This window comes from Corvus brachyrhynchos, unplaced genomic scaffold, assembly GCF_000691975.1.
Source record: "Corvus brachyrhynchos isolate BGI_N302 unplaced genomic scaffold, ASM69197v1 scaffold115, whole genome shotgun sequence".
In the NCBI taxonomy this organism is placed as follows: Eukaryota; Metazoa; Chordata; class Aves; order Passeriformes; family Corvidae; genus Corvus; species Corvus brachyrhynchos.
This window is the reverse complement of record NW_008239553.1, coordinates 1-14,621: the sequence shown is the minus strand read 5'-3', so window position 1 is coordinate 14,621 and position 14,621 is coordinate 1. Positions and strand designations below refer to the sequence as shown.

General features: G+C 36.1%; 1 protein-coding gene across 1 annotated transcript in view; it reads right to left on the bottom strand.

Annotated features, from left to right (window-relative positions):
- CHID1 (chitinase domain containing 1) overlaps nucleotides 1-14,596 on the bottom strand; it is a 66,105-nt gene extending 51,509 nt beyond the window's left edge. Inside the window, exons 1-2 of the mRNA XM_008639351.2 lie at nucleotides 14,402-14,596; nucleotides 13,010-13,165 (exon numbers count right to left, since the gene is read on the bottom strand). Of these exons, the coding sequence (XP_008637573.1) occupies nucleotides 13,010-13,165; nucleotides 14,402-14,583 (338 nt within the window). The 5' untranslated portion in view covers nucleotides 14,584-14,596. The remainder of the gene's footprint in view (nucleotides 1-13,009; nucleotides 13,166-14,401) is intronic.
- Between the last annotated feature and the right edge of the window lie 25 nt (nucleotides 14,597-14,621).

Genomic DNA, 14,621 nt, shown 5'->3' with positions numbered 1-14,621 from the left:
GATGATTCTTGCATTGTCACTTGCATGATAAAAATTATTTACCTGAACCACTGTTAGTATGGAACATGTTTAGGAAGCAAAAGTTCAGTTTACTTCCCATGAGAGTGAATTATTTTTTTCTGCAGCAATCCTGGTGGAGGTTTTGCTTGTTTAACAGGCTTCACATTTCCCATTTTTTCTCCCTGTCAAAAATCTATCCTCCATACAAATTGTCTGGAGAGAAAAGACAAAGTGACTCCATTCATGAAGACTGTCTTATTTAATGGCTAAATATCAACAATTAGTAAGAATTTGAAGCTGCATGATACAAGGCAGGGAGCGAGGTTAATAGAGAAATCCTTTAAAAGAAATCAGAGGAATCAGGAATCAAGAAGAATGAGAGAAAATGGCTAGAACTCATTAAATAACTGACTAAATGTATATGATTAAAGGAATTCAAGAAACTGGGAATTATTAAAGGCTATTATTGGGTAAGGTGACGCTCATTTTTTCCTTCAGTGGAAAGATCAGATATTCCTTCCTCAAAACCAGCAAAATAAACAAAAGCATAGCCCAGCTCAGGTCTCCAGCTGACAGCCAAATATTTATTATCCTATTACTGCAGAGTGTTCTTGAATTTTGCATTACCTATATTCGCCATAGCTCATAAAAATGCACCACAGTTTTTTTGATTTTAAGTGGTATCTTTTCAATTTTAGATACAGAATCACTACAAAAACACAAGCTGCATATTGAAACTAATGCCAAGCTGTTCCATCTGTATTAAAAATCTCAATAGTTGCCAAAGTTCAAGTGTAGATCTTTCACCAGTAATACTCCTGGAAGTAAAATACATACAAATAAAGTTCAAATAAAGAGGGAGAGGTTAAATTAACTGCTAAGGTTTCACAGTGAAGTCAACAGCACTAAGGAAATGAAAAAGAACAGGTGTAGATCTGTTAAAAATTCTGCCTTTTCACCATTATATTCCTTTCCCTTTAAAAACATAAGCTTGGTTCTTTTATCTTGCTAGCTAAAAGAACAGGGGTCTCTCTCCAGGGATGCCTCTTTTGAGTAAGTTTTCCTATCATTTGCTTTCCAAACTCGAGAAGAGTTCTGGTCTCATACAACATTTTGCTTTGGAGGTGATAGGAGGCTTTGCTGCCCCCGGCACAGCACCATTAGTTATCAGGCATATTGAGTGGAAATAGAGATTTAATAAAAATACTAAAAAAGGAAAGGGAAACATTTGCACAGCACCACTGTATTCAGATACCATGTTGGCAGTAGCCAGTAATGAAAGACTGCGGGCCTCAATCTGACTGTCCCAGCAAAAAACAGTTTGAAGGTGCAAAGTCCCATGTCCCAAGGTCAGGTTGTTTAAAGGACAGCCTCAACTTAGAATAATTAAAGCTGTATTTAATCATAAATAGACACTGCTCGAAGGAGGTGGAAAAGGCAAGGCAGATCATTTCATTAAAAGCATAGCTCCAGGCGATGAGATTCAGAAGTTCTGGTCAAAGGTCTCCAATCCACCCCTTTAATTTGACGGCTACTTCAGGACAAACTGAGTATCTGGTGCCAATCCTTTTTGTTAAAATAGTGGAACAATAATTCCAGATAAGGATTCCATTGATAAATGATTGTTTTATTATTCTATTAGACTTGGAGACACGACTACAGAAAAGTAGTCACTACATTACAACTATTAAAGTGGCAAAAAACGGAAAGAAACAGAAGAAGGGAAAATGAGGACATTTAGTGCGATTGCACTAGAGCATTCTAACCTAGTCATCCACAAGGTACCTTACACCCAGTACCCTAATACTACAACCACCTGGGTTTCAGGCATCCTTAAAAAGATAATTGTATTAAATGGCAAGATGCTCCAAACTCTAACAGCTATGAAAGATTACGTGCAGAGAATCACTGCGCCACATTCTGGAATAAGCAGCTTTATAAAGAAGCTAAATTCAGAATTTAAGCATTTTGCAGTAAATAAGTATATAATTCTATCGCTTATACCACAGTTTTATGGGTTTTATTTCTTTCTTCATGGCCCAGCACCTGTGTACAAACAGTCAACCTCTTTTTTTATCAAATATGACTCAGACTTATTTCTATAAGGATTTTTTCCCCATATTTCTACAAATACTGCTAGTTCAACTTAGCCATAACTGGCTACCAGGAAACACAATTAGGCTGTGGAAATAAAATCAGCTTTAAAACTCACATAATAGTACTGAATAAATAAATATACCAGCATTTTTCAAATTATGCATTTATGTAAATGAGGGAAGGTTAACTTCAAAAGCCTTCTCTAGCCTGATCACTCACTCTTCTTGCCATTATGTGTGATTTTGTGCCAGCTGAGGACTCATTTTCGTGAACAAGTAGCTTTTCATCGGATGCAGGTTTCATGTGTAAAATATGCTAAAACAGGTAAATGTCAAAATGTGTTTCTCATTCCTAATAACAAGCAAAAAAAAAGATTCCAAGTTGAAAATTTAATGTGAAAATAAGCTCTGGAATAAATTCATTATCCTGTGAACAAAGAGTTTCATTGTATAAATCAGCATCTTTTAAAAAAAATTCAGCTCAAGAAACATTCTAATACTAAAATTCAGGTACTGAAAAAATTAAAGCTGCCAAAATACTTTAATTGCAGAGATTTCCAAACTCATGGAGGGAGGAAAAGAAACATTTAAACAGCAGATAATTTAACATCAGAATCCAAAAAATACTCATAACAATGGCCAAAATATAAACAACCAAGCAACAAATATGCCCTAGATTAGCTAATACCACTCTAGTGGTCTGTGAGCACATTCTGGAGTTTAGACACTAAGGAGACAGAAAAAAACAATTTTGGAAATAACTCATTCCTAAAATTTTAAACCCTCTATAAGTATCAGAGTGAATTACACTGGGCTGCTCCTGTAGTTTTTCTACACAGAATGTGCATAAATAACAGCGCCACATTTCTAAGGATAATTTCCCATCCATGTGAACAGAAACACTCTAATTTCAAATGATAAGCTGTCAACATGTGGCAGACCAGAAGAGGTGATTGTAAATTTTGTCCAGTGCAAAGAAGGGAATTCTAGTAACTAAGTGCAGTGAACTTAGAGAAGGAGAATGGAAATTATTTAGAATGTAAATCTGAGCAGCACACGTGAAGATACGCACATTAATGTCATTTGAAACAAATGGCTCCAGGTAATTTTCTCCATGTCAATTTCTTCCATACCCTAAAACTACAACTATTTTTGATGACATTTATTCTTCCTTACTGCAACTAAAAAACCACATCTTTTCCTGCTCAAGTACAAGATTACTGAGTTCTTCAGAACAAATTGTTTCACCTGTTGCCACAGACTCCCTACTGCTTAAATCTACCTACTAATGCACTCGAAGATTTTATGTTCCTAATCCACTCCTATTTAAAAATCTCTTTCTTACAGTACTATAAAACAGATTCTAGTAAAATACTATTTATCCTGGAAGACACTCCTGTACATAGTAATGGATGCCATCAGTCCTTTATTATGCAGGTTGATAACAACCATTTCACAAAAGACTAATGGCAAATGGTTTCTTTGCAAATTAAGAGTGGTTTACTTTAGGCAAGCTCATGATTCAGTATCAGATTTTGCTTTAAAAACCCACAGATTTTCAACTATTCTTAATACATCTGCTAAATAAATGCTGCCAGTCAGCTACAGAGTTCCGGGCACATCTTATTCTTAATATTCCCTTTATGGATTTTCTCAAGGAATACTCTAGGGGCAAGAAGCGAGATGAAAAGTCTTCATTTTCGGAAAGAGGTTTTCAGATCTGATTGAAATGTATTGGTGGAGTTCCCTGTAAGCTTGACATATTACCATCAGTGGTACAGGGCTTTATTTTTTTTTAATCTGGGGAGAGACTAAATGCACGCTGTAGTTAGCAAGCACCTTAGTTTCTCCTGACTTAAATTTAAGTCAGTTTTCTTAAGACTATGCTGCTATTGATGGAGAGTTTCCATCACCACATTCATCAGTTTTCTTTCATGATGACATTTGTGAGGAAAAATAAAAAAAACCAGCTAAAATACTCCTGAATATAAATCAGAAAAAGTGTCCCACAGATATTGCCATACTGGCTATGCCTTTAAATGGAAGCACTGTGTCTGCTGCCCTTATCAACTCATAGTTCTAAAAATCCTATAAATGGCATCTTCAAGCAAGGCTTACAGAGAGACTGACCCTTAAGATTCAAGCCTTTGCAACATGATACCCACCTTACACATACAGATGCTTATAGTATTGGTTTTCAGGGTCAACTGTAAGAGAAATTACACATGACAAACAATTTACCATTCATCTCTAGCTATTCTACCCATTCTCCTGTCTCCTAATTCATGTTCCCAAGGATGAATACATCAACAAAAAGAGAATTGTTCAGGAGTCCTTCAATATGCAAACTCAAATACAGAAACAAAGCCAGGATAAACTAAACAAGAACACCTGGACTCAGCTAAGACTTAGTGTCCACAAAAAAAAAGGTTAAAATTCTGAGGAAACTAGGATATTTAATTCGTAAGTAAGCAGCAGTCAAGGTGATATGAGACCCTCACATCATATTTATAACTCAAAATTACAGTGGTGACAGCAGAGACACCATGCTCCCCATAATGCTTTCCTTGTGTATTCACTCAGTAATGAGGGCTCAGCAATGGCAGTTTGCAATGATCATATTGGTTTCCAGGTTTGGTACATAAAGCTCTTCCTGAAGATGCATGACTCATTGATTTCTCTCCATGTGCTTACAATCCACAAATGCTAAAACCTAAGAACGATTCAATAAATTATTTTTATCAATAGGCATCTTCACTTCTGCTGTCAATACTAAAATATATTCCACTTCTATATTGAGTTTGCTCAAACTGTCCAGTGTCTCTTTACTATAAAATGTAGAATCGAGTGAAGTGTAACTACACATTTATCCATTAAAGCACATTCAAAGTGGTGCATGAATATGGAAAGCAACAGCTTCATTGACTTTTACCTTTCTGGATTTATAGCTCCAAGTGAACAGTGTACAACTACTTCTCAGGTGGAAATACCTTATTTTCTTAAGTTACTGGGGCTCAAATCCCAGGACTCAGGGACATTTGCTTTCACTCACAGGGGGAAAAAAATCTTGCACATTACTAATGTCTAAATTTGGTAAATACAAGGAAACCCTAAAGATAAGACAACTTCCTTTAGGTTTTAACCACTGTAGTAAATTATTTTATACTCAAAATTGCAAGCAGCATATGCCATCTACACCCGCATCCTGTAGTAGAGGCTGGCAGTATGATTATCCCCAGTCTCACACAAACTGGGTCACAGAACTTCACAGACTGTGAACAAGAAATAGTTAACTATATAAGTATATATGGTAACTAAGGTATACATTTAGGATATATAGATATATTTTGGACATAATCTTGTATATTTTATTGAATTTCCAAATAACTGATTTGTAATAATTTTCATAATACTGTGTTTTTTTCCTAAAAGTAGAGGAAGTATCGAAGTCTGCCTTGATTTCCATTTTAGCCATGAATAGTACTGCATTTCAGCATCATTCTGAAATGCAACTCTCCTATTTTTAGAGCCCAAAATCCAAAAACTTATTTTAGATAAAATTTACACTCGACATTTTCAGATCCATTTTCCTAATGTGGGCATGAATTAATTTAGGGTAGAAAAACCCCACTCTGTTTGCTGGCATTACTAATATACTGAAATAGCTCATAAAATCATAAAGAAAAAATGTATTGGACATTGTACCACTACTGAATGTTATCACCAGAAACCTTATTCAATCACCTGCTGTATAATTCCAAGTATAAACAAGCTGTTTGCACAAATCAAAAGCTGTTAATGTTGTGGAACACACTTGCACTCCTATTACTTCAAAGACTGTATAGCTATATGCTCCATTACTATTTCCTGTAAGTATTACTTCAAGGCTTCAAACCTATTCCTAAATCTTATATATTTCCACACTGGCTCTTCACTCGGTTATTGAGTCCTTCCATTGGTAATTTGATCACTCTGAACACTTTACTGCTGTGATTGCTACTTTTCTCTGGAATTGCAATAAACATGCACATTTATTCTTGCCCTCTGAAAGAATTTTGCACCAAAAAAAAGTCTTGAGAAATGTAATAATGCTTTTAGAGAATTTTTTTCACTGCCATATGCAAAGAATAATGTTTTGTAACTTTTCCTTCTTTTCTTTTTTCATTGTAGTGTTTAAAAACATTGTGTCAAAATGAAAGGAAGAATTTAGGTTATAAGATTCTGCCTATATCAAACTTACAGTTCACATCAGGATGGAACTTTTACAATAAAAACTAGCACCATACTTTAGTCTGCACTGTGGAGCAATCTCAGAGTGCATAAAACGGATGCTTTTTTTGGATTAAACAACTGGAGCAGCACTCGAACTGCTAATGAGTTCCAGCTCATAGGACCGGACCAGAGTCACCTCAAAGGAAAAAGCCCCAAAGACTCATCATGTAAGCACTGGGTCCCCAGCACCACTTTTGTGGCAGTCAGCTTGACAGCATACTCATAGCCAAGAAATAAAGACATAACTTCAGAAAAAAAGAAAAAAAGGAAAGAGCTGTGTTTTATCAGGAATCACTTTATGTTTCAGAGCCTGCTAAATAAAGCTTTGAAAGTGGTGCTCTTTAGCAAATGAAGGCGTATATAGCTATCTTCCTATAAATTCAACCAACTGAAATTACATTTGAGTTACCAAGAAGGTTCATTTCAACTTTCAAATCTATGCTGATGATATTCAGATCAGTTTCAGCAGGCCTACAGAAACTCATATATTGATTTTAATTCTGACTGCTTCCCCAACAATCATAGCAATTCAATTCACTGAACAGATTAATGTTAAAATTAGATAATGAGGATTGAAAAATCAGTTTAAGATTAGAGAAACTCCAAGCTACTTGCTTTTAAAAGAAAAACTTGTCTGCTAAAAAACCCCAAGCAAACACTACATATCAAACAATGCCCCTCTGTGAAAAAAATACAGATGATCTCACTACTGTCAGTTTTCTAGTAAAGAGAATAGACAATCAATCTAAAACTCCAGGATCTATATTTATTTTTTTCCTTCAGGAAAAGGTCAAAAACTCTCCCTGTTTAGAAATAAGAAGGAAGTATATCCAGCTGTCTGGATCCAACACCTTAGCCCATGCATCGCTGTCAGCGGTGGGTAGGTCCCAGTGTAGCTGATGAGCTTCACCCAGGCTGCTGTCCTCGGCTCCAAGAGAGGATGCCACACCTTCAGAATCAAAAGCTTCCCAGAGGAATCTACACTGCACACAATCCAACAAGTGAGCACAGTGCACTTAGCCAGCTCTAGGCTAACTTTGTATAAAGTCACTAAGCATTTTCAGGAGGCCCTTTTCATACTCATCCCCAACTGACCTGCAATGGAACTGGACACAAGGAGTATATTGTGAGGCACAGCAAACACCAGGCAAAATTAATCATTATCCTTTCTGCACTGAGCATGAGAGAGGATGGGGCAATGGGAGCAAAGGGATTCATGGTGGAGTGATCTGGATACAAACATGGTGTTATCTGTTCTATGTTCTTTGTTAATCATCATGTATCTGAAGAGATTCAATCAGAGCTTTAAGTCACCATTAGTGATCTCAGAAGCCCAAAGAAGGCTACCAAAGCAATGAGTTTCTTTCACTTTACACTGGGCACAAACACCCAGATGCAAATCTAGGGACATAAGTAAATTTAGCTTACAGGAAAGGTTTCTGGGTCTTGGTTTTAAACCACAGAAGTATTTTTCCTATTTCATCATGCTATCTTCTAATGGTTGGAGTGCAACAAGACAGTAAAGAACTATAGTCTTATTATTTTGTCAATATTTAACTGCCTAAATATTGCTTGTAGCAAATTTACTATTAAAAAGCACCAGGGGAGACAGAGAAGAACACATTTCACAGTAATATGCCCACCATTTAAAATGTACATCACAACTGACCAGTTTTTAAAGCAGATTCACTGAGATATACACATTCACCCACAGCCAATGCCATTGTACAACTGAACTTCAGAACCAATCATTTGCCTACTAAACAAAAGCCACCTTTCTCTCATTTCAAAAGAAATTAAGAATGTGTTTTACATAAAAACCAATTATAACAGCTTTTTTATTTATCATCATAAGGTAAATGTGGATAAGCTGAAATATGACCCATAATTTTACTTTGTAAAATGTTCTGTCTACCTTACACAAATTAACTAATCTTACACTTTCAGCTAACAGCTCAAACTCTCTTTCCATCCCTAAAGGGAGGGAGGGACAGATATACCATGGAAGAGACACATACCAGAATATTCCAGAGGGAATTTAATAGAATAAAACTCTTGAAACACTCCTGAAATATTTAGACATCTGTAATATAGAAATAATTTCTGATTCCAGGCCCAATTGTAACTGCCTCTTATCACTGCCATGATTTTACCATCTGACCCTGCAGTACAATTTAAGAAGAAATGGCTTAGCAGTTTCTTCAGTAAAGAGGAGAGGTGGACAACAGGTCAAGTTGTTCGGTCCCACAAAGCTAATGGGTACACACAAAGCTAATGGGTGCATTGGTTTATCTGAAATATGAGTATCTCCCCAAAATCCCACAAACTATGAACAAAATCGATTAAATCAGGATACAGAATCCTGGCATACAGGGAAGTAACAGAAATCCTGAGAGAATTACAGCATGAAGAGAAATGTTGTAAAAGCTTTGCAGCTTGAAGAGTATAAGAGTTCCTGGCACAAGCTTATTCCTAACTTCTATAAGACAAAATCATGAGTCACATTTGGCCCAAATGTCAAACCGCTGCTTATAAAGACAATGCCATGATAATTCAGAGAAAAAGTTCACCTCTAACCATTTCTAAGTACCACATTTTATGACCTGCTATTTACAGAATGGCAGGCAGCCAGTGAAATTCTCAGTAGACCTCTACATTCTCACATAGCTTGCAAGTCATCTTATTTTCTATCTTTGAACAGCAAAATGCATTGTAAAATTAGTTTCTCCCTTGCTTCAACTGGCAATTTATTATGTCAATCTTCTTAAATGTTTAAAATCAACATAAAAGTCCTTATTCAGATTACTTTAAATGAAAGGTAAGCACACGCAGCATTGTTTCAAAATAATGGAGTTATTCATATATCTATTTTTATCACTACATTTGGAACAAAAGCATCTTGAATGCAGAATATATTCAAAAGTTACACAGAGCCAGGTGGAACATTAGAGATGTATCTTTCCCCTTTCAACACTATACAAAAAAAAAGGACAAAATGACATTATCATGTGGAACTTAGCAGGGAGATACTCAGTAAAGAATTTTGACTTATTAAACATAAGTGACACTGTTGCCACATGACAGTGTTTGATTTATATTGCTTTTAATTCACAGCTACCAATGAAGTTTATCAGTTCCTTTTTGGCCCAGGTCATTAGGGACACAGATTTTAGATGGCATGGAATGAAAAACACCACTACACTACTGTGTAACCTCACATGAGAAGGCAAAACAAAACTGCAACTGAAATGTAATGTTCCAGTGATTAAGGGAGATCCTGTAGAACAGATAGCTAAAGGCAGAAAAAGTACATTGGAGGTAAGAAGCTCGTGAGATTGAGGGGCTTGCTGACCTACTGCAGGTCTCAAAAAGGACTCAAAGGTAAAGATCTCTAAGACCATCCAATTTCTTAAGCTTCAGGGTATACTGAAGAATCATTTACCCAAGACATACACTTGTGAGGTAAAAAGGAAACACTGTCAAGTCACACTATCAATAGAGGACATGCTGGAACAAGGTGATCACTAGAGCAGCAAGTCAGCAGCACCAGATGGTTATGATCTGACAGGATTTTAATTCAATGGGAAGTGAGAATCACTGCATCTTAACAACTCAGACACCTGATTCTTGACAGCCAAAGGGCAGAAAACATTGCCATAAGCACTACAGGTGATTTGGGGAATCACAAACAGAACACCTTTATTTCCAGCTTAGGATTTCATAAAAATTATGTCACAGTGAAATATACTCAGGAATGCAGCTTCCCTGCAGCTAATTCAACAGTGCTTGGTTGATTAAAGCACAAGAAACTGCTATAATCTCTATGATTGACTCATTGTATTAATAACTAATAGCTGTGACTGAGCTTTAAGAAACAAATTGTTGCTGCAAATATAAATTGTAGTTCCTATTGTAACAACACCCAAGGACAAACTACACCGTGCTGCTGTAAGAGAAAAATTGTTTTCATTTCATTTAATCCTGAGATATATATGTATCTACATGCAAGCATATACGTATATACCTATTACTTCTTATGGTGTGTATGAAGAAAACAGGATATTACATGGAAAGCTTATATATCTTTGCAAGTACTTCTACCTTTAGATTACATTCTGCAATAAAAAAAACAATGCCAAATAATATTTTATGCAAATAGGAGTTCTACTGTAAGTTATTTTATGAATTTCTGGACTGAAAAAAATATGCAGTGAATGAAATCCACCTATGTTCAGCATCTCTTTCCATCACATAATTCCTATCCTAAACAAAAACATAAACATGAGACCAGCATAGATTTCTGCATTCTGCATGCATTCTATGCATACACTTTACTAATAATCAATTGAAGTTCATAATACACTGACATCAAACAATTTGAGAAAACACAGTTTGCCACTGAAACTTGCAATTCTCCATCCCTCTTCTTAAAGAGGATCAGATTCCAATGAATATGCTTCAACAAGAAATTGTGCGCCTTACTGTGTGCCAAGGAGCACTGACATGCTGGAGACTTGTACTTGCAATAAATTTCATATGCAAAAACTTGAGCAGAAATCTACAACAAAGAAGTTGACACACACCAGACTGCACTTAACTGAATAGACTTTGAATTAATTTTTATACCAGTACCTTGGCTCAACTTCACTATCACTACAACATATGGACACTGCCTTAAAAGAGCCATGAATCAATCCTTCAGCCCTTTTTGAAGGTCAAAGGACTTCCTTGCAAATGGCCTGATACCACTCAAGTGGCAGAAAGCTTATTTTACACTAAACGCTTTTTGGGTTTTTTTTTCCTGTTCTCTTTATGGCAGAAGTTTGGCCTATTTTACAGCTACTTTACCTTGAATCTATTCTCCTTTTACATTACTACATGACATACACAACCGTGGATGCTCAGAGCTGTATTTCTGGAAAAATAAACATAACCATTGACCAACGGGTAACACAGCAAAGGGAAAATTGATGTGTTTTATGCATAAATTCAAAGTCTCTTAAAGACTTAGTCCAGAATCTTGCTTCTGGTAAATATCTGGAAAACTACTATTGCATGATCTGCCAGTGAAGTATATGTTAACAGAACTATTCTCTGCATAAAACATACTGGCCCATACTGTGCACCACTGTCCTACATACAGATAAATATAACCACTTGCAGTAAAAGTTACAGTAATCATACATGACTCTTGGCTAGGATATTTTTGCCATTAATTAAAAAGCAACATGAATTAACACTACAATATAGTCCCGAATAATCTATGAAAAGTAAAGTTCATGCCATCCTAGTGCACAATGCTTTTTCAAGTGGAAACTCAATTTCAGAAATTTCAGTTCAGAAAAAAGCAAGAACTTTCTATTCTGCTAGGTAGTGCTACACTCCACTTGCAAAAGGAACTGTAAATATTACAGTGAAGCTAATAATTTTTCTGAGCTTGTACAATTAGGTCTGTAAATCTGACTATAGAGTATACTCTATAGAGAATACTCTAGAGTATTCTTCCTGCTTAAGGACCACAACTAACTTTACAGAAGTCATTCTGAAATACTTGCTAAATACCTGTCACTGTAAACAATGGCTTTATTTTTCCCTTTTCTGTTATTCAGTCAGATTCAAACACAAATCAGCACTGGAAAAAAGCTGTGTCTACAGTATTATACCCCTGCAAAGAGCAAAGGAGAAGCAGGAAGAGAGCAGAAGCAGGCGCAATGATAACAGTGTTTGTGTAACTGTAGGCATAGACACAAAAAAATGCAGGCTTACCTTACACAGTTCACCTCAGATAGTATTTCACTGTCTAAAAAGCAATTTATTATTACATTCAAATATCATGGGGCAATGAACTTAGTAACCTGTGAAAGTGAGAACAGTCACTTGTGTGCTTTTGGTTTGTTTCTACTTGGCTTCATTCTATTTTATAATTCAATAACAAATTTCTGAACAAGCCTGATTTTCCTGTCAAATTCACAGTGGTTTTCTTGGTTTTTTTCTGGTTTGACGTACCATACCCTGACTGTATTTCTGCTAAGCTCACTGTTAGGATTGGAGGTTATTACCCCAAACTAAAACAACCATTTTCCTCTGAGAATCAATATAAAATTTCAAGCTGGCTTTGGAATATTTCCTTTATCTTGTTATAGATTTTTGTCTCCAGGTGAGCTTATTGCAGCTTTTTCTACCAAAAAGAAATTTGGTGGCATATTGCTGCTGGAAACCAGTATCAAATTTCAAAGTAACAGGTAACAACTTCAGGAGGTGAGGGAAAGAATCATTAGGGCAACTACAGGAACCCCCAAAATGATACAGAGTGTAAGAGAATACTGCAGAACATTTTTAACACAAAGATGGCAACCTGCATGTACAAACATGGATAGAGGAAAGAGGGAAAACTACACAAACCATTTTTGCATAAGAGTTCTAAAAGGATAACTGTGCCATCTATCTGCATTTCTGTACAGGGCAGAGAAGTTACAGGTCTTACTCTAACTGGTGTGCTACTATTTCATGTGCAGATTTATCACTTTTGCCATTTCTGTGTTGCTAATACATCCATATTTCTAAACAAGAATACTTGTGAATTTCTAATTTTTTGTGAGAATATATAATATAGAAGTATTTATTATCCAGAAAAGTCATACCTGCTACCAAGGATTGGCTCCCCAGAGGCTCCCAAAGCAGAATAGTCCATGCCATAGAAATTCAGTCCTAAAAGTATTTTATTCCTCCATTTTGAATCAGGATCCAGTACTTCAACACAAGCTCGTACCCAGGGAAGGGGGGAGTTTGGACCAGGTCTGTCAAGTCAGCAAAAATTAAACAGGTTGTCAGAAAAAGTACATGTTCATACTCATCCTTCTCTTTTTGACCAGTGTAATTGTAAAGAGCAAATTATGGGACACAAAAATCAGTGAGGATGAACCTACAATTCCATCAAGGTTAAATGCACATTCTTCAGTAGCTTGAAGTGCTGATACGCAAAACAGGCTTGCCCCACTCTTGACTTTTTGATTCAATTCTAAGGTGAAGGGACATAAAACTCCTTCCTAGGGGTAAGAAAAAGTTTCCCCCTAGTACATTTTCACTGGGCCTTGCACAATGCCTACCCTATAATTCAAAACCCTGTATGACTTCAGTTACTTTCCAATACCATCCTCAATGTTTTTACTGCAAGATGGCAAAATACACTGGGACAAAATCCACCATTTACTTACAGAAGGAACTATAAAATTAGTAACTGGTAAGCAAGTTTCAGATTGTGTGACACTTATTTATGGGGAAAAAACCTAAAAATTACCTAACAAAAATGTACATGAAGAAAGAGAGTGTAGCATTAATACACAGAGTAATTAAATTGTCATGTATGTAACATCAGGATATTGCACTCATTCCATTCCTACCTCACTGGAGAGGAGAGCAGGCTTTCCCTCAAACACTAACATGACAGAAGGCATTCACTAGCATGGTAACAGGAGAAGTATATCCTAGTCTTACAAATATCAACATCTGCTACTCCCTAGTAATTACCTGCCTCAAAGCCTACATGATACCTGTGTCATTAAAACTCAACATGCTAATATAGCAGAGCAGTGTTGCTGGGAACTGTGCTCATATTTAAAGGCAAATCAAGTATCAACTGTTTAAAGCTAATTCGTTCCACAATGTTATTATCAGTAGATTATTAGCGTACCCATCCTGCAGAACTGTGCTAAATAACTCAAAGCAAAAGAACCTGGCCTGGAAAAGAGTAAGTACCAGGTTAACCTTTCAAAAGGATGCCTTTTCAGCTTGAGTACAAAGTCTTCCATAATATCCAAACCCCAGACATACATTGCTGTTAAAAATGTACTGAGTTAGCAGCTTGTTAAAAAATCATCTATTTTAATTACTAATCCAGGACTTTAGTATCTGATAAACTTACAATACACTATCCACTAAACTAGAAAAAAAAATGATCTTGTACTGTAGATTTAACAGACTTAAGTAGGAATCAGCTCCTTCAATGATATTTCTGATGTCAGATGGAGTCTTACCGATGTGGTGCTGAAAAGTCGTACGTCATGAGACTGAAGCTGTCTATTACTGAGGCCAACTGATCAAATTCTTTCTTTGTGAACATTCCTGGCTGGTTTGTCCTTTCAAAACAAAGCAAAACAGAAACAGGAAGAGATAAATTACTACAATACCCAGGCTTATTCTCTCCATTGGGTTTCATACCATTTCATCACATAGGAAAAATCTTTCATTCTGAGG